General features: G+C 46.0%; 1 protein-coding gene across 3 annotated transcripts in view; it reads right to left on the bottom strand.

The window, feature by feature from the left end:
• FNDC1 (fibronectin type III domain containing 1) overlaps window positions 1-19,601 on the bottom strand; it is a 105,572-nt gene that overhangs the window by 67,312 nt on the left and 18,659 nt on the right. Inside the window, exons 2-4 of one of the 3 annotated variants that reach the window (XM_042940213.1) lie at window positions 12,018-12,212; window positions 9,594-9,680; window positions 9,085-9,153 (exon numbers count right to left, since the gene is read on the bottom strand). The exons of 1 other annotated variant lie outside the window; for it this stretch is intronic. In XM_042940213.1, coding sequence (XP_042796147.1) covers window positions 9,085-9,153; window positions 9,594-9,680; window positions 12,018-12,212 — 351 coding nt within the window. Of the gene's footprint in view, window positions 1-9,084; window positions 9,154-9,593; window positions 9,681-12,017; window positions 12,213-15,308; window positions 15,389-19,601 lie in introns of those variants that run through there. One more of the 3 variants, XM_042940212.1, reaches the window with a different exon arrangement.

The following is a 19,601-nucleotide window of genomic DNA, read 5'->3' as shown; positions in this document are numbered from 1 at the left end:
TAAGGGGGAATTCAAAGCCAGACAGCAGGGGCACTAAGCTGGGCTGGAACCCTGGTCTGTGGGATCTGTAGCTCGGATTCTCTCCGCTTCGTTCTTGTTCAGAAGTTCCCGGTGGTTATAGAGTCGGTGTCACCAGCGGCCAGCACGGTGGCTGCCCTGGGAGAAGGTCCCCTTGGTGCCTCACAGACACCTCAGCTGAAGGATCTGGTCTGCAGCTCCAGTAATCACTGCCCGTGACTTCCACACCACGAGGACACCCACTTACGGAAAATGTCAGCGTAGACCCCAAGGACCCGGCTGCTCTTAAGGGAAGTTGGTCCATCTGTCCCATCAGGATACACTCATCACACGGTTCCCCTGACATTTATACATTTCAGCACTCCAGGGAAGACCGTCTGATGAAGAGCCCAGGACCTGGGCAGCACCACCGACGGCCTGGCCGCCTGACTCATCCGGAGAAGCAGTCAGAACACGAAGGAGAGAATTTTTGCAAGTTAGACACATCTCTCCATCCTTCAGAGACACTAGAGCGGTGGCCCTAAGCCCACACCTGGAGGCACTGGATCCTTACTGCCTTTTCAGGGCTGGGGAGAAGACAGAAGATCTTCAAAGAAAAAAAGAGAGAAAGAAAGAAAAACAACCTTGATCTCCCCCAAGCTAATCAATGCCAATTACTAACATTGTGATGGATCGTGAACCCTAAAGAGCCTTTATAAAACATCTCACACTAACTCTTAAATCAACCAACCTCAGCGTCTTCCGTCAAGCTTTCTCCTGCCCCCTGGACCTGTCCAGGTCTTCACAAACTCTTCTCTCCTGCTCCCTGGGATGATGCAGTGATGTCCAGGCTGTCACCGGATGACAAGCCTCAGGGCATCCTTCTCGGCATGGCGTGGAGAAAGGACGGTGGGGTCAGAACCCCACAGGCTGTGTGAGGCAGCCAGCATTGGTGCCCTAAAATAGGGCCCTCGGAATCCAGTAGGGATGGTCCCAGAAACAAAGCAAATACTTTCTGCCATCCTGGGACCACTCAGCTGTGGCCATATTGTTTTGTTTGGCTGTTCGTTTCACGTTATCACTTAGCATAGCTCCTCAAACTTTTCACCAGAGTTTACTTAACAGCAAAAGCAGCTGGCACAATCCCAGAAGCCAGGAGCAAGGCAATTTACGCAGTCTTTATCTCAAAATTGCACGTCAATTCTGCAGACGACTCTTTAATATTTTGGTGTTTGTTTTACACTCGAAAGTAACGTTTTGAATGACTGATCATCAAGAAAGCACTTCCTGTGGACATGGCCAGTGAATCCTATACCTTCATGGACTTCCAGGTTCCGAGAACCCCAGGTTTAGAAGCCCCAAGAACCACTAATGCGTCAGCAGCTTCAGGATGTTATCCAACGTGTCAAACGGTGGTTGACTTTGACCTCAGTGGTGCAAAGAATATCGGTGAAAAGTACTTTATGCCACCAATTTCACCCCACAGGACCAGGGCTACAAAATGCCAGGTCACCCTGAGATGGCGGCCAGTGCTACATGAGTGACACCTGCACAAGTTGGTCATGAAGCCCGGCCACCGGCACAAGAATTAAGAGGTTCAGCAACCACCTGCATGGACACATTCCCCAGTTCTTACAGATCCTAAGCCTTTCGAGGGGCATCTCTCCCCACACTAAGCTGACCATCTTACTGTGTAGGCAGAGCAAGGGTCTGCTTCCTACTCACGGCAGTAGCTCCTGTATAAGCCTTGAAGAACAAAACCAGCCGCCGATGTCCTCAGCCACCTGCGACAGGAGCCTGGGGGGAGCCCACCCCTGGCCCAGCCCCACGGACACAGCATGAGGGGATCCAGGGAGCTTCTCCAGCTGTGGAGGCCTCCTCCATCCATGATGGGCAGTCGCAGTCACTGAAAGCGTCTGCTCTAGATCCCTCTGGGGGTATCGTCATTTCCAGAGGCACTTCCTGAGGACCCACGAGGGCCACAGAAAAGCAAAAGGGGGAACGGCCCTTTTCTGACCTCCTCAGCGGCTGAAATGCAGACCTCTGGCATTTCTTCACCCCGCGGCGTAACACGGAGACTATGGAGGCCGAGACGAAGGACTGGGAAATAGTCTGAGGAAAATCATGTCCCAGTTCAAAGGTTTGTTTGGTTCAGTTGTTTTAGTCTTAAAGCTCATCTACATCACTCTCATTCGGGAGTAGACAACTAAGTAATGCACTCGTTCCCTGGAAATGAAGACCATGTTTTTGCTGAGTGGCTACTGAAGAATTCAACTTCTTACTGTGACCCAACATGCCCTTTGCAAATGGAAGACCCAGTTAAGATATTTGAATAGGCTGAAAAGCTAAAAGAGAAAAGGGCTTTCTTTCAGGACTAAGATCTGCATTTGCAGGGCTCCTGCCTTATGAGCACATCCCTCTTTGGCGACCTCACAGGGGCCACGCCCTCCCTCTCTTCCACTCAGACATCAAAAGAAAAGGCCATGGTGGATATGAAGTCAGAGAGCGGCACCTGGCCCCCAGGACGCTGACCTTGTCAGAAGCATTGGGTTTAGTAATGACCTCAGGACATGAAGGCAGGGAAAGCAGCCCCTCACTCAAGGCCACTCACATGGGGACAGCTCATCTCTCCAGCTTTCGGCCCTGCCCTGTCTGCTTGGAGCAGCCACTCATCGGCTCTGAAGGGAGCACCCAGCCCACCCCGAGCAAACGGCCTCACTCCTGGCCACTGGCTTCCTAGCAACTCACGGAAGGAAAAATCTGTGAGCACAAATCCTTTTCATCAATACAGGGGAAACGCCACAGAAGGCTGGTTGAAGCTCTGGTGTCAGAGATGGCTGTCGGTGATGGCTCCTGACTCCCTTCCAGGAGAAACCTGTGGGGGCTGGAACCCCCAAGGGCTTGGCTCTGACCCAAGCACATCCGGCCACGTGAGAAGTCACACAGCTCTGCACACAAGCCTCCACGCCCTACTTTCTCATTACTGAAGAACGGGCCTGAAGGTTAGGGAAGTCTCCCCCCTAATGTGACAGGCGACTTGGAAGCAGTCATTCTGATAAAGAGCTGGGAGCCCCCAGGAGGAAGGCACCTGTCTCCGGGCAGTGCCTCCGAGGGACCGAGAGGCAACCCCACAGCAGAGGGACTGTGCACCCACCTCGTCTCACAGACCAGCCGCCTCGAGGAATCCCAATCCACAGACACAGTCAATATCATTCCAAGAAACAGAAGGAAGAATTAGGATCTCTGATTAATGACCACACCGCTCTGTGGCCGACACACCGGCAGGCCCAGGACCACCCCAGCGTCCGCGGCTGAACCAGGCAGAGGTGACCCTGGCCTCCTGACACGGCGCTGTGTGATGCAGAAGCTCTCGTCACTGCTCATCTCCTGTACCAGGGCACAGCCCCCCAGTGGAAGCAGCCTCCAAGTGCATTTCTGCTTAAAAAACATTTATGGAGCACCTACTGTGTGCTTGCCCCAGGCCCTGGAGATAAACAGATGAGTAAATTGGGGCGCCTGGGTGGCTCAGTCGATTAAAGCATCCGACTTCAGCTCAGGTCATGATCTCATGGTTTGTGAGTTCGAGCCCCGCGCCAGACTCTGTGCTGACAGCTCAGAGCCTGGAGTCTGCTTTGGATTCTGTGTCTCCCTCTCCCTCTCCCTCTGCCCCTCCCCCACTCACTCTCTGTCTCTCTGTGTCTCTCTCTCTCCTTCAAAAATAAATAAACATAAAAAAAAAATGAGTAAATCAAAGGACCCGGCCCTTGAGGAGCTCACCACCCGGGCTGTGAACCAGAAATTGATTTTTGCCCTGCAAACCGTACTTAGTAACAACTGATGATGGCATGAGAAAGCTCCCGAGGAAATAATGCCACAGACATTATTAAATCCCCGTTGGCCGGGACGTTAATCGAAACTAGCTTGCGAAAAGACCAACTGATCGTAATTAATTAAAAATTTCTGGACTGGAGTCTACTCTTAAGTCTGGCACAGAGCAGCCCCATGGTCTGGCTCCAGCATTACCTGATGGATAATCAGATAATCAGCACTGTGTGTGATTTGCCCACGGGTGGGTTGTGCCGGCACCTTTTACCCAGAGTGACACGGACGCGTGTCTTCTGGCCCACGTGGCAGGATTCCTGCCATCACACACAGAGGAGGAGGGGGCAGCACAGACGGGGGGGCCCTTGGGGGAGGCACTTCCAGTGTATCCCTGGAGACAACTCTGTCTTCTGTGCACTTGTGTGTCCTTGGGCACACACTCAACACCCAGACACTCCAAGTCAGTTTCTCCCTTTGCTAATAGGATTTTTGACTTTGTTGACCGAAAACAGCCAAAGTAGGGTGGACAGAAAGGCTCGGAGCCATTTCTCAGCAATAAAAATGATTCCCAATCGCTTGCTAAGCTTAAAATCATCCATGAAAAGTGGTGAATCAATCCACTTAGTGTCCGAAATTCACGAAATTTCAAAGCTGAAAGGAACCGTAGAATGAAACCTAGAACCTGAGACAGTTCTTAGAAAGGAGCCTAAAAACTTCTTGTCGAGTGCAGCATGTTACAGCTGAGGAATGTGGATCTGGGAATGTCCTGGGCAGCCCGGGCAGCCGTGCACAGGGCAGAGACACTGGCTTGATGGGGACAGCGGCTTGAAGTCAACAGGTCAGGAAACAGCCCATCGCCGGACACCAGGGTTAGAGTTTCCACGCTCGACATCAGTCACATTTAAATAAATTGGCACGAAAATACACCTGAAGGTCAGCGCTCATTTTGATGAGCTACTGATAGAAAAGGGCAGAATTCGTATTTCTAGATTATGAAATACCCATTTCTCATATGCCTATAGGTATTGCCTATGAAAAGAAATGCCAGGGCAGGAAGACGCCAACCTGTGGGGCGCATGGCTTCCTGATTTCATCATTTCCATGTCAAATAATTGGACACCTGTTCAACAGCAGGTATCAGCTGTTTGAGGCAGGCACTGAGGGGAGCGTCGGGGCTCCCATGATGGATGCGAACCCAGGCCTGCCCTCTGGCTTGACCATGCGTGCAAAGCAGCTTCACGTGCATGAAGTCAGCCTTGAAGAGACGTGGAGACTGCAGCTCCCCTCAGAGCCGAGAGGAGGGAAGGGAGATGAGAGTTTGGAGGTCACAGGAAATAAGAGGAGGGGTGTCACGCTGATGGCCTTTATTTCCCAGGGAGGAGGGAAGCAGGGCTAAAAGCGAGAGGAGAACGGGCAGAGGGAGGAGTCTGAGCAAAGTGGCAACATTCTGGCCCAACCCATGGAAGAAAGGAAGGAGCCGGATTTAGGGCACATAGAACAACAGCCAAGCAGCGCTGAGGACCCGCATGGAGTTGGCTAACCAGCCGTAAGGAGTGACAATGGTGCAGATCAGCTCAACTCTCTGCTTCTCCCACGAGGCTCAACAATGCACATGCAGGAGGGATGGGGGGCGGGGGGGGCGGTGTGGGGACTAGCAGGCCACTGAGGCTGTCTCTCTGTCAGGGGGCCGGCCGTGCTGACATGAGTGGGACCAGGATAAAATGAGAAATGAGCCAGGAGATGGCTCTGGACCGTGGAAATGGGATGTGTCTCTGGACCCAAAGCCTGAGTAGGTCTGAAAGCGAGCTCAGGAGAGCGCAGCAGTTGAGGAGGCGAGATGACTGTGGAGAGGAGCAGCTTTACCACAGGTGGTAGATGGCAGCAGCTGGAAAGCATGAGGTGAAGCTGTCACATGGGCCACTGTCATGGAGGACGCCAGTGTGGATAGGCCATTATGAGCCTAGCGCCAACATGCTATTTGTATTTGGGGAGCAAACTGGAGGTCAGGTACCAAGCCAGTGTTGGTTGAGAATGGCCACGGAGAACTGTGGGCTCAAGTCTGAGCTATAAGTTAATTGTCTACAAAATGAGCAAGCTTCAGGAACTAAAATATGATATAACAAAATAGGAGGCACAAATCTGACTTTTCCCTCCATATTATGTCTAGTTTGGGCCCCATAGCTTAAGGGCAGCATGACGATTTTTAGAAAACCATCACCTTATTAAAAATACACATGATCCGGGGCGCCGGGGTGGCTCAGTGGGTTGAGCATCTCTCTGACTCTTGACTTTGGCTCAGGTCACGATCTCAAGATTCCTGAGTTCATGCCCCACTGTCGGCACAGAGCCTGCTTGGGATTCTCTCTCTCTCCCTCTCTCTCTGCCCCTCTACTGCTCTCTTCTCTCTCTCTCAAAATAAAGAAATAAACTTTAAAAAAATACATATGATCTTACTGAGAACTAAAATTTTCCAGATGAAGAGCCTGGTGAAGGCAGGTTGACCTGCGCGCCCAGTCGCTGGGCTGGTTGCAATCAGAGTTGGGCCATGGTCTTGTCCCGACCCCAGTGTCTGGCTTTGCACAGACCACAGGACCCCACATCCAGTCAACAGGGGGAAAAAAAAGCTAAAACAGCTTCAGAAAAGAAGTCTTCAGGGGAGGTAAATAATAAGATTCCAGTATCTGGACTTGGGACTTCTCTTCCCTGGGGACTAAACAGAGGAATATGGGTTTAAGTCTCAGTGAGAGGGATCTTACATTTAAATACACAGAGAACTTTCTGGCTGAAAGATAGACCAGGAGCTACCCTCTACTCCGAGAGGAAAGGCAAGCCAAAGAGAGAGGCCTCAGGGGAAATCAGACCTGCTGACACCTTGATCTTGGACTTCCAGGCTCTAGAACTGCGAGAAAATAAACATCTATTGTTTAAGCCACCCTCTGTGGTATTTTGTTATGGCGACCCTAGCAAACTAATACAGATTATATGCATTATGTTTTGCTTATATGTTTATTGTCTTTCTTTCCCTCTAGACTACAGTCTCCATTAAGGCAAGCCCTTGTCTATCTTCTTCATTATTGTATCTTTAGCATCCAGACATGCTGGCAAAACCAATGGCGCTAAATGAATGAATCTAATACTTAAGGAAAGATAACGAGGTCAAAATAGGTCTCAGCAGCATAAAGAGGCCTTCTGGAATTTGAACTGAAACTACTGTTTCCAGCAAAGCAAAAGAATAGATTTCCCTCTGGCTTCAAATAAAATACTAGAATAAAGTGGGATGTCACCAGTCAAAGCACTAAAGGGAACCCTTGGGACCTCACCCCAGGAGTCAATGCCAATGTCTGCCACTATCTCCAGGACAAATCCCTTCTTTTGAACGAAGATACTTGGAATTCAGAATACTTCTTTTGTTTAACTACCAGGATTATAATTTATTAACCATTCCTCAGAACAGCAGCATAGTATTTTCCAAGCCTTATAAAAAAGGTGTAGATGCATGCCAATCACTTCTTGATTACATCTCATAAATTATTCTTATTATTTTAATAACAATGAAATGTGATTTTTTTTTTTTTTTCTGGAGCACTGTCGCCAAGTCTATGCATTCTGGATATTCATTAAAAAAATTCTGCTTTACAGCATATGCTGTAAATTGTTTCAGCTAATTTCTTCCAGTATCTTTTGTATCATAATGTATAACAAATATACTATTATGTATTATAGAAGTGTGCTCTTTGGCAACTAGGGCACACAAAGTCTTCTACAGAGAGAGGTTAAATCATCTTACTATTCATAAGACCAATAATGAGTTGGAACACGATTGTCCATGAGTCCCAATTCCCAGCATTTCGGTAATTCATGCTCATGTCATACATACACACACACACACACACACACACACACACACACACAGAAAGATCATACATACACGTACTTCTATTAAAGAAGGCACAAGAAATTCATTACTTAAGAAAAAGCAAAAGAAAACTATTTGTTCTAAAACCATGGACATTCAGAAAACTTTATCAGAAAGATTATAAAAAATAAAATGGTCATTTAAAATACAAGATTCAGATACAAGGCACTGAACCTCTGTCAGCAAAGAGTTTACATGTCCCTCTTCAGGGGTAGACAATCGAGGAATAAACACCCTTGTCTATTCTGCATATTCCTAGGTATACTACCATCTTGGCTACTTCACTGTCATCATCCTCTCCGTTTTGACCCTTGGCCTTTTGCTCTTGTCTCTCCTGTCACCCTCATACACTCTCTGCTCGCACTCTCACTCTGGAGCATGACTCCACAATGCATGTCTGTCTCTTACTTCTCTCTTCCAAATTTCATCCCTTCACATGTAATCACCTCTAACATGTCTCCCTTCCATCACCCCTGGGGTCACCACAAGTCCAACATATTGGAACAAAAACATATCACCTTTCCTGGAAAGCCAGTTTCCTTTTCTGGTTGTTTCATTTTTCCACCCCTTTTTGGTGGAAAAGGGACCTTGAAGCTGCCTACACCCATCAAATCTGACCTGAGAAGCAGATTATGGTCATTGGTTTCAAAGTACTCACCTTCCTCTCAACAACAACACCAGACTGATGTACTTAAAAACATGGGTCGTGAAAATAATATACAGTTCCTCGCCATATCGCCTTTGGGATATCATCCAACCACACTCCAAAACAACCACATTCATACGAGAACATACAAGAAATGTACACACTTCTCTCAACAAGTAAAACAACATGACTAGACAACAGCAACATCCAAATGATAAAACATATATACAAATATGGAGCAGAGATGGAAGGCAGGTTCTCTAACATATCACAAAATATCCCATGGTTACAAGAAAACAGAGAAAGACTTGATGCATGCAGCATATTAGCCAATAAAAGCCACTGCTTGGTGGGTTCCATTCATTTACGCCATCCACAGGAAAAAGAGCTGTAACAATCCTCATCAGGCCAGGACTGCCATCTCAACCACCATATTTGCCTGTTAACAGTGCAACAGTATCCCCAGATGTGGACGCGGACACCTCCCCACGCCAGAACATGAAAGAACAGTGAGAAATGAGCAACAATGGCTGCAGTCTGGGCCATCAGGTGCACAGCAGGTTGACCAAAACCGTGTGGCATGTGTGTTAGTTTAGCGATGGGAACTGAATGAAGGTTGGTGAGCACATGTGTGTGACAGAAACACCACCCTCTTGCGAGATGGTGCCTCAGTGAAGACATGAACCGAAGGAGCACGAGGTACCTGTGACGGTTTCATTAAATGGTCCTGGACCCTTAATGGGAAAACCATCAATCTTGATCCATTCACCTCCTAAATGAGGAAAATGCAACTTCATAGTTAGAAACAAGAACGATTGGATTTGCCACATTTCTGCGCAGCCCTAACGTATATTTAATGGTCTTTTCAACACTCTTCCAGAGGATCTGCTCAGGCCACATCAATAACAAGGCACGTACGCTTTATCGACAACACATCTTTTTGGTCTTTTGCACGTGGTTTACTCTAACGAGTGCTCAAAAAAATAGGACAAAACACAAATGACCTACATTCAAATTACTTTAAAAGAAGGAGTAAATCTCTCCTAGTTTTCAATCTTTCAGCTTGCTAGACAAGTCTAAAAAAAAAAAGAAAATTCCTGTTTGGGAACTCTTTAAAGATTCTACGTTTGTGTAGACCTGAGAAAGCAAGGAGAGATGTTTCTCCCAATCTAAGTAACAAAAAGACAGCCTCCAATTCTAGGTAAGACTTACCAGGCAGGCTTTCAGCTCTGTAAACTGGACGGCTCACTCCATTGTGGTTTTCTGCAGTAACCAGCACAAAGTACACTACACCCGGCTCTGAAACATATGGTTTATATCAAGCCACCATTTCACATCTCCAAGAATGACAGTTCGATTCACTAACCGTCTTCCTCATATATCACCAAATAAAGAAATCTGAATTAAGCGACAAGTCTAACTACGGCTTTCTCTCTCACTCTTTTAATCACTATCGCTAACATTCCTCTCATGTAACTAAAATACACCTGACCCAAAGAACACAAAATTTATTTGTAGTACAAAGTACATGGCATGTGTAATAAGCCTGGATCCGTGAGCAGTAGGCAGAAAAAGCTTTTGGGTTTTTTAATGTGAAATTAATGCAGGAAATAGAAATGCACTGTCTGCTAACTAGATGTTTTAACCTATGCTATCAGTAACTGCCAATAATATCTCTCCATGAAAGCTCCAAACAGAAATCTCCAAAAAACAGTAAGAAAATGTCAGTGGAACTCATAAAATTTAGCACATGGGAAATCTTCATTGCAACACACAAAAAGCTTCGTGAAATTTTCCCCTTATCCCAGTAAAACACTCCCTTTACTAGATCTGTGTGCTGTCTTTGACTATTTCAACAAATATCTAGAAAAACAGTTGTTGGAATCTTGGAAATGCTAATCTTGAAATAACTGGGCTCCACTTTTTGACTTGCATCTAGGGGTCAAGGTCAAATTGCGATGCTCTCTTTGGCTGAGCTCCTGAAGTCAGTGGAACAGGAAGGGAAGCCAAGACGCCACATTACCAAGTGAGTGCGCCCCAAATGTGCAGCTTCAGAAAGCAAAACTCCAGTAGTGCTGCTTTTCCTCAAAATAAATTACTGCGAAAGGTAAGTGAAGGTGTGAACTCCTTGAGGAGATGAAAGTGTGCGGGCATGTGAGGGGCCAAAGGTTGGAGAGATAAGAGTTAGTTGTGTCAAAGACAATAACGGTTATTACATTTCTCAAAGTGGGGAGTATTCCTGCAACGGAACTTTAGTTCTCAGGCCAGAGGTCCAGGAACAGCGACACAGTGATGCCATCTAGCATCCCTGCTGTGCTCAAGGCCAGTGTGACTTCTGTCTGACTGAGGCAGGGCCTGGTGGCATTGAGGGTTTGGCACGACCTGCCAAGCCAACTGGAAAATGCTCTAGATCCAGACAGAACGCAAAATCATGCTTCGCCAGGCACTTTCTCTCTTCATCCTGAGGTTATTCATATTTTCAAAGAAATGTAATCCACATGTCTCTGATTCCTGTTAACTCATCAGTGAGTTACTCGGGAGGCATTATTTGTTTTTCAGTGAGCTCTAGGGCTCTCTTTTTGCATGTGTTTCTTCTCTGCAGCAATCTTAACAACCTAAGGTTTGAACAAGCAGATATGACTCTGCTCATGCCTTCGGTCCAACAGAATCTCCATTTAACCTCGTAGTTGGACTTTCTAGGGTGATACTGACATGGAAAGGATTCAGAGAAATGTATGTGTGGCTGGAACTACCAAGAAGGAAATCTGGTCCCCCTTATGCCCCTTCTATACACTCTCCGCTCCATTACTCAGAAAGCCTAACATTAGGGCGCAGGAGGTGGAGGGAGGAGTAAGTGCATAGACTATGGCCAGGAACCCAAGGAGTCATGAGTTGATTTTGATCCACCAGAGGAAGGCAGGAAAATGGTGACCTGGCACAGGGAGACCTGGCTGTCATGGATGCTGACTTCTGTTACTTCTTCACGATCCATCGTGAGGTTGGGCTGTGACGTGACTGTAGAATAAATGGAGTTTCAGGCTCGTCAGATCAAAAACGCAGAAGCCAGGGGATCCCTGGGAGGTGGCAGCTCAAAACCTAAGTTCAAAACCGCCTACACCTGCCCTTATAAAACAATATATCTAGGAAAAACTGCAAACATTACAAACTTCCAGAATCAAATTTAACGGGGAGAATGTTACATCTTTGAACCAGATGTGGCTAAGCGAATATCGCACATACGTACCTTCACAGGGACTCATTACTTGAGTAACCTCTAATTGATTTGTCAACTAGAAATCTCAAGATGAAGCTACAAAGTAGTTGAGTTTCTATGAAACAAACAAAGGACCAACGTATTTTCCAAAAGCACGTTCAGAAACTAAAAATGGTTTCCTACATCCATTGAGAGAGATCTCCAGAAATACTAGAATTCAAACGCAGAATGAGGAAGCCCAGGGGCAAGATAAAGGTTAAGCCACAGCCTCATGAACTCGGCTCCCCATTCCCAAAGAACCAGGAGGTCCCTTGAGCCTGTCCACACTGTGTCTCACAAACAGCCATCCTACCTAAGAAGGGAACTGAGAAGGTTGGTGTACAGTTAGTTCTGACTGGGAACAAGACCAGAGTGTCACTTACCCACATCCTCAATAAGGAAGGAGTGCGTCTCGGCATTCACCTTGATGTATTTAAGACTTTTCAGTGACTTCCCATAGGCAATGTTGTAATGCTCCACGGGTCTACTGGTAGCATCTTTGGGTGGGTCCCATGTGACTTTCAGGCCCATTTTAGTGGACAGCAGTTTCACGTGCCTTGGCTTCAGTGGGTGGTCAGCTATGCAAACAGCATGACTATGAACTTACGGGAACACAGACTGGGAAAACGAATTTTTTTTTCCAGTGTTCTCTGATATTGTTATCAAAAGAGCAAATGACTCTTCATTTGTCTGGTCCTAAAGACTTTAAGTACAATCATGTTTGAACATCATTACAGGATGAGAGCAAGACAAACATACCAAACCCACAAGCTTTTATGTATTTTGGATAAAACAGTGGGTGGTAAATTTAAAACAAAAGTGAATCAAAACAAACTCGAAGCATTCTCTGGCTTGATTATGCTGCTTTGCTAGCACAGGAATAATGAACTCATAATTTGACATATTCTCCAGAGGCAACCATATATCAAATAACTTCTCAGCATTTTGTATGGTATAGTTGGATAATCTTTAAAATACCTCTGAGAGCAACATAAAATTTTCATGATAAGGGAGACTATCCATTGCAGCCAAAGTGAGATAATGGAAGTGTTCATTTCCACAAAGAAAACAAACCAAGATCATCAACAGCTTAAAAGGGAGATAAGCCTCTGGTATATCTGAATATAACTAATTTAAATGTCTCCATATTTTGTCCCAGAAGAGGAAAAACAAGTTATTAAGAAGCACAATTCCATTTGTTTCTTCAGTTCTGAGGTTCCGTAAAAGTATTCTAGATTTTCAAAAATAACCCAAATGAGACATAACATTTTGTCAAACAAAATCTCTCAGCCCACACCATAATGGATCCTAACACATAACACATAACACAATATAAACACATGCTAAACATTCACACAAATAAAATTTAGGCAAATTTGGATCTGAAACTGTTTATTCAGTGATGCCAGGCACTCCCAGGAAAGAAAAAAGTAGTCAAAAAACCTGGAAACCTTTCAACTTAGTAACATTAAGAAAAGTGAATTTGGAACCTCATGGAAAAAGAAAGGGGAAGAAGTGTTTCATGATGACACGTGGATTGGTTAGTATGTGATTTTAATACTGGATGAAAATTCAGAACACAGGAAGCACAGATGACCCTAACATACCCCAAAACTTCCCCGCTGCCTCAGGAGGAACACGATGAGAAAAGGGGAGAACTCGTGGACCCCACTCAAAGAAATCCAAGGAGTAAAAAAGAACAGAATGAATATGATGATTTCAAAGCAGAAGAGAAAGAGACAAAAGCATGTTGTCCGACTACGGGCATGAAGAGAAACCCACGAAGCAACCCGTCCCCAGTTCCAGAGATGAGGGTGTCGGGATGGGAGAAATCAGAAAAGAAACCTGGTACTCTGTGTGGAATTTTGAGTTCAGGAGACTGTACACACGGCAAGGGGTTGACTTCCTGCGCATTTACTAGCAATCACGGCTACTCTTCAATAATGCTCACGTACTCCCGCCTCACCCAAAAGAAACCTTCCAGGACTTACTTAGCCAGAGGACTGGGGCTCCCTTCCCTCGGTTCCCTTTATTTTTCCCAAGGCTTCATTCCAGAAACCTCTCCTCCTCCTCTGCCATCTGACTAACGAGCTTTTTCTAGTTGCATTCCGTGTTTCCCCCAACGGCAGTAATCAGTTCCAGGAATCCACTGTTTCATAGCGACCAAAAGGTGTGGAAGAGTAAAGCGAGGTCTCCAAAGCCTGCAAAGGGATGCTCACGGCTGGGCGGTTCTCCCAAGGACGAAAACAAATCAATGAGTGCGTGAATAACATTTTTCTTTACGGTTCCATTCCAAATCTAAGAAAAGTTAGATCCCGGACAGACACAGCTGAAACAAGAGGCCTGTGAAACCCAAACACTGTCACATCTTCTCTTGGGCACTCGTGATTCAATTAGCACAAACCCGCCTAGGCCTGAAAATGCTGGACTTTCATGACCAGTATCTGAAAAGAAGAACAATTTATAAACATACTCCTTGTTCTTCCCGGCTCTGCCTCACATCTACCCTTGGACCCAGCATAGATGAATTTCCAACTCACGCAAGAATCCATGTTCAAATGGTTGCATCAGCCCAGCATATGGGGAAACACTCAAAACCTTCAAGGAGCTCCAGTAAGGGGCACAAGTAAAGAAGGGCAAGGGGCAAATACCTCTGGGTTGCCAAAACCTAATGAATCTCACTTCGTTGTGCTCACACAATCAGAGCCTCCAACCGCGTCCATGCATGAGTCTGTTTGTTCTCCTGTTGCCAATGATCAAGTACCATCAGTGTGTCTCCACTTGATAACTGCCTGAGCCAGCATGTGTATGCTGAGAAAAAGGCCATATGGTGCGTGCAACTGCTCTAAAGTAAATACGAATGGGAGAGTTCAGTGGATAGGAAGAGGGGATTTATTGTCTACCGTCCACCACGCACTGCTCTGAGCACCCACTTATGCCGCAGGAGACGCTCAGAACACACATAACCTGGGAGAACACACATAACTCCCTCCATGTTGCAGAAGGGGGAAAGAAGGCCTTGGAGCAAGGAGGTTAGGGTTCAGCCAGAGTCACACAGCTGCACCCAGGGGGAGCCAAATGCAAGCCCTGCTTTGTCCCATTCTAAAGCCCAGGTCTCCCTCCCCCCACACCTCTTAGGACAAAACCTGAGACCAAATGACTTTTCTAATAGCAACGTTTTAGGCCTTAGAGAGTCACCTAATGAAGGTCGTTTTTAAACACAAAGACCTTTGGGGGACCTGGAACCATACTTTCAAAGCAGCCTTAGGGTCAATCTCCTTAAGATCAATCCTGAATGTAAGGTTTTCCAAAGGCCTGAGGCCAGTCTACCATCACCCCTCCTCCCACCCTACCCCCCAGCACAGGCAAACTGGGACAGTTAAACAAACTATACGGTGGCTTGATTAGCAGGTATTTTCACCCCCTGGATTCTCGTCAACTTTGATATTTAAAATTGATGTCATTTGTGATGCTTCCTACCATCTGTACCCTCCTCAGAAAGAACTGGAGGAAGAGAAGAAGAGAGACCCTAGATCAAAAGTGATCTTGTCTGTCATTCCAGCCCCACCCAGAGCTCCCTGAGCCCAAGTTCTCAGTGAACTCATCAAATCAGCATCTATCTAAGGAACAGCCAGTCCAGGCAGCACAAATCAATGTGCATACACTTGGATTACCTGACAGAAAGCTTCTTCTTGGGACTAGAAACATGCCAATATGTTCTATTCCTGATGATCATTTTGTAGGTCTCCTGATTTCCTTCCTTAAATGTGAAGTAAAGGCATAAAGACTTTGAAATTGGTTTCCAGGACTGCAGACTGCATTCTGGTTCTGTGCTGTGGGATCAACATTCTGGGAGTACAAAGATGCAATATGACAAAGTGGTTCCTCATTTATTCTAAGTGTTCTTAGAATCTTATAATAGACCACTCTCTGTTAGATAAATGGAGCACGTGACCTTTTGTAATAGTTTTCAGTATTCTTGCCTGATAAGGACGTATGATACTGGGTATATTCTTTAAAGCTATGTGTCCCACGAGCTGCCTCTTTAAAAAGGACAAAGGAAAAGCCCAAAGTCAACACAACAGGAATTATATGGCCCAACAGAGGGAACACTGGGAGGTAATCTCACAGAGCGTGCACAACAGGTTAGGGCCACAACAAGCTGTTTTTTTCTTCTCCACAGGATGCAAAATGAGGAAATGAGCTTAAGCTGCAGCCTAAGGGATTTTAGGTTAAGTAAAAAAGAATTTCCTGTCCATGTCTTTCCCCTTTTCTCCCCATTCAAGGCTGTCTTTGAATAGAGCAGATGGTAAGATGCTCCAGACAGAAGAAGGAAGCTACTAAAGTCTGCTGTGATGGAAGCAATTTCATGCCATGACAAAGCCACTTCCAGAGTTTGTGCCAGTAACCATTACCCACATTCAAGAATATTTTGCCATGTACCAAGTGGCATATGGTATTTTGGTGATCTTTCAGATTCCCAGCCACTGCCAGGCTAGACATGTCTGAGCCATGGTTCCCATGAGACCTCTACTGGTTTGTTCAGGAATGGAAAATAAGGGCACAGTCAGTACCTAGAGTTGCTCCTTTGGTCTAGCTCCAAACATCAGGTCTTATCCAAGAGGGCTCTAGAAGGCCAGTTTGCTTCAAGGGTCAAAGTATGGATCCCTTTCTGCTCAAGGATAGATACCAAAATTCCAATGGCTCTGTAATGTCTGTCCTTAGAAGGTCTTCAGCTTCTGCAGAGTGACCTCAAGGGATTCTCCAGGGCTGATGAATGCCCTTGGGATGCCAGAGCTAGGTTCCCAAGGCAGGCTGGCCTGACCAACATCTGCAGGGCCCATTTCTCATAGTGGACAGGGGCAAAACTCTTCACCTGCCCCTTGCTCACCTTGACACTCTGGCATCTTTCTTGACACCACAATTGACCATATGCCTGGTTCTCACTTAAATGGCTGATGGATTGAAGAAAAAGATGTTAGCAGGATTTAGACTCATGAGATCAACCAAGGATATCCAACCCAAATACCTCCAAGGACCAGGAAGATCGAGCAAATAGTGAAGACATATTAAGGAGTGTCCACTGAGTCTAAAGGCACAATTTGGTCTCACTTTAGGTACAGATCTGTTCAAGGATTCCTATCTCACTGCCAGACCACCCTTTGTCCCATGAGAGACCTAAAGGCTCTGCAAAAAAAAAAAAAAAAAAAAAACAACCAAAAAAAAAAAAAAAAAAAACCAACAACAAAAAAAAACTGGCCTGGGCTCCAAAGAAGAAAGGAAGGTCCACCCTAGGATGGTTTTGGGTAGGGGAGTGTAGGATGCTACACAGGCTTCAACTACTAGCAAAACTGATGACTTCCAGATGTCTAGCTCTGGCCTAACCATCCCAGACTGACAGTCCCTACTGCCTATGTGATAGTCCCATGTGAGTTCCAAATGTAACGTGTTCAAAGTGAACTCGGTATCTCACTTCTCACTATCTTGGTTCAGACATCACCATCCATCCTTAAGGGTACAGGCATAGCCACAACGAATGAAAATACGTATATTCCTAGAAAGGGAATTCTGTCAAGGGCTATTTCTCAGAATAAAGGGATGGAAAGTTCAGAGTTAATTGATAAAATGAATCAATGGTAGGGGCACCTGGGTGGCTCAGTGGTTAAGTGTCCAACTCTTGATTTTGGCTCAGGTCATGATCTCACGGTTCATGAGTTCAAGCCCCAAATTGAGCTCTGTGCTGACACCACCGAACATGCTTGGGATTCTCTCTCCCTCTCTCTCTGCCCCTCCCCTGCTTGTTCTCTCTCTGTCTGTCTCTCAAAATAAATTAACATTAAAAAAAAGATTCAATGGTAAAAAGTAATCCAAAATGGACACAATTCATGTAAAAAATCATGATTTGAAGACTGTGATTAAAAACAGTAACTGAACCTTTCTGGATCCAAAATATTGTTTTTGCTTTTTTCTTTGTTTTGTTCTACTTTTGAAAAGTCATACTGTGACTTCATTATATTCTCTACATAGGCAAACAATCAAACTAACAGGTTTAGTATTGATAAGGTTAAATTAAAGAGGGTGGATCGGATGTGTGACTGTCATCATGCTTTCTGTCTTCCTCTCTTCTCCAATTCCAGACCCTCAGGTGAACACAGAAGGGAGAGCTGAGCCTAGGAGCAGAACCCCTCAGGGCCGCTGCCTCACAGGTGGGGAGAAAGCAACAGGCCTGAGCCACAACCCAGGACCCTCCCGTGTGGAAGCAGGAATGGAGCCTGTGGCAAGGCAGACCCGAAGAGGAAACTCACATGTCTGTGTCTTCTAACCCATTACTGTCACCGACTAGAGAAAGTAGGCCAATGGAGACTGGGCTCTTTCCACTCACCCCTCAGATACAGCAAGTCTCGTGGAGGAAAGGGGGTACAGGATGAGGAGAGAGGCCAGAAGCGAAACATGAGGAGAGGAAAATGGAAGTCCCCTTAACATCCCCAGAAGACTATTCCCCAGAAGACTATTCCCACTGGGCATGACCATTAACTTGGCCCCACTGGGCATGACCATTACCCTGAGGTCAACTTGTGGCTGCCCCTTCAGAGTGAGGATCAGGACCACCGGCTCCACCTTCAGGAGCCTCCCCATTGCCAACCACTGTCCTACCATGTGTCCTCCTGGGGTTACAGACAGGGATCTCCCCCAGCCCCCAAAAGGCTCTGAAAGGAGGAGGGTTCATTCTTTAGCCAACTCCAAAGCCATGCTGACCTCTAAGCTGAAAATCCACTCCTGCCTGTCCTTTCCCAATCCCATATTCTGCCAACTCATGCTGTCCAAAATAGCCCACCAGAGTGTAAGCAATGAGATGAAATGATAGGTATTCTGATAATACAATACCAGCAATATGAAATATCCCGATTTCAATATAAGTCCTTCCTGTTACAAAATTCTCAAGGAAAATTTAGAGTCCAAGAGTGAAGCCTTCTTGGTCTCAGAGCTTAAAATATGAAGAAATTAAAATCTAAGTTTCTTTCTGCTCTTCCTATTCTGTCTAGCCTCGGCCAGAGGACATTCATCAAGGGCCCAGAGGAGGCCAGGGCTCCCTTGGCAACTACAGCTTCTTCCGTCTTTTACTGGGATTGATGTGGATTCTAATTCAAAGTCTTCCACTTGCCTAAATTCTTTAGGAGCCCCAAGACCCTAAAATTTCTATAAGGCAGCAAATCCAAAATGTGCTCTGTAAAGGATACATATCACTTTTGTCTATCCAGTGAAGCCTCCCCCAATTCTGGTAACAGACTTCTGTTCATGTGAGTCCAGATGGCTCAGAAGACTCCACTGGAATCGTTTTAACTGGAGCTGGAACCCAGGCACTGCTTTTGCTTTCCAGTCATAAGGCTCTGAAGGGAGCATCCTAGAATTGCTAGTGACAGCTCTCATGTCACACAGAGAAGACACCAAGAGATGGAGAGAGAGTCTGGGGGCTGTTAGAACCTGGGTTCTAGGGCTCAACCCCTAAGGCCAGCTCAATCCCTGCACTTCCAAACGTACAGCTCCACAAAGCAGTGAATTCTGGGACTTAAATTCGTTCAAGTTGGGATTTGGCCACATGCAGTCAAACCCTGATAGGTTAATCAAGATCCTCTATGAAAGTCAAAAAGAACTTTCTGAAGCTACCCTGGTAAGCCAGTACATTTAGTCACAAAAGGCTGCCAGGGTGCAGACACACCCCAAAAAATTTTAAGGCAAATACCAGCCAGGGACAGCTGCCATTCCTAGCTGAGCGCTCCATGCAGCCCCCCCAGTCTGGCAGTCAATGCTGAGGAGCCGGAGAGGACAACCTGGGTTAAGAAGGAAACTTCCAAATGAATGTTAAGAACTTTTCGACATAAACGAGTCTCTTAAAACCCCCCAAATTCTAAAATTATTTCGTAAGTATACCAAGGATTGTTCTTTAATGCAACAAAACCTTCGTGTTT

Source organism: Panthera leo, chromosome B2 (assembly GCF_018350215.1).
Source record: "Panthera leo isolate Ple1 chromosome B2, P.leo_Ple1_pat1.1, whole genome shotgun sequence".
Classification (NCBI taxonomy): domain Eukaryota; kingdom Metazoa; phylum Chordata; class Mammalia; order Carnivora; family Felidae; genus Panthera; species Panthera leo.
The sequence above is the reverse complement of the archived record's forward strand: the minus strand, read 5'-3'. Positions and strand labels throughout refer to the sequence as shown.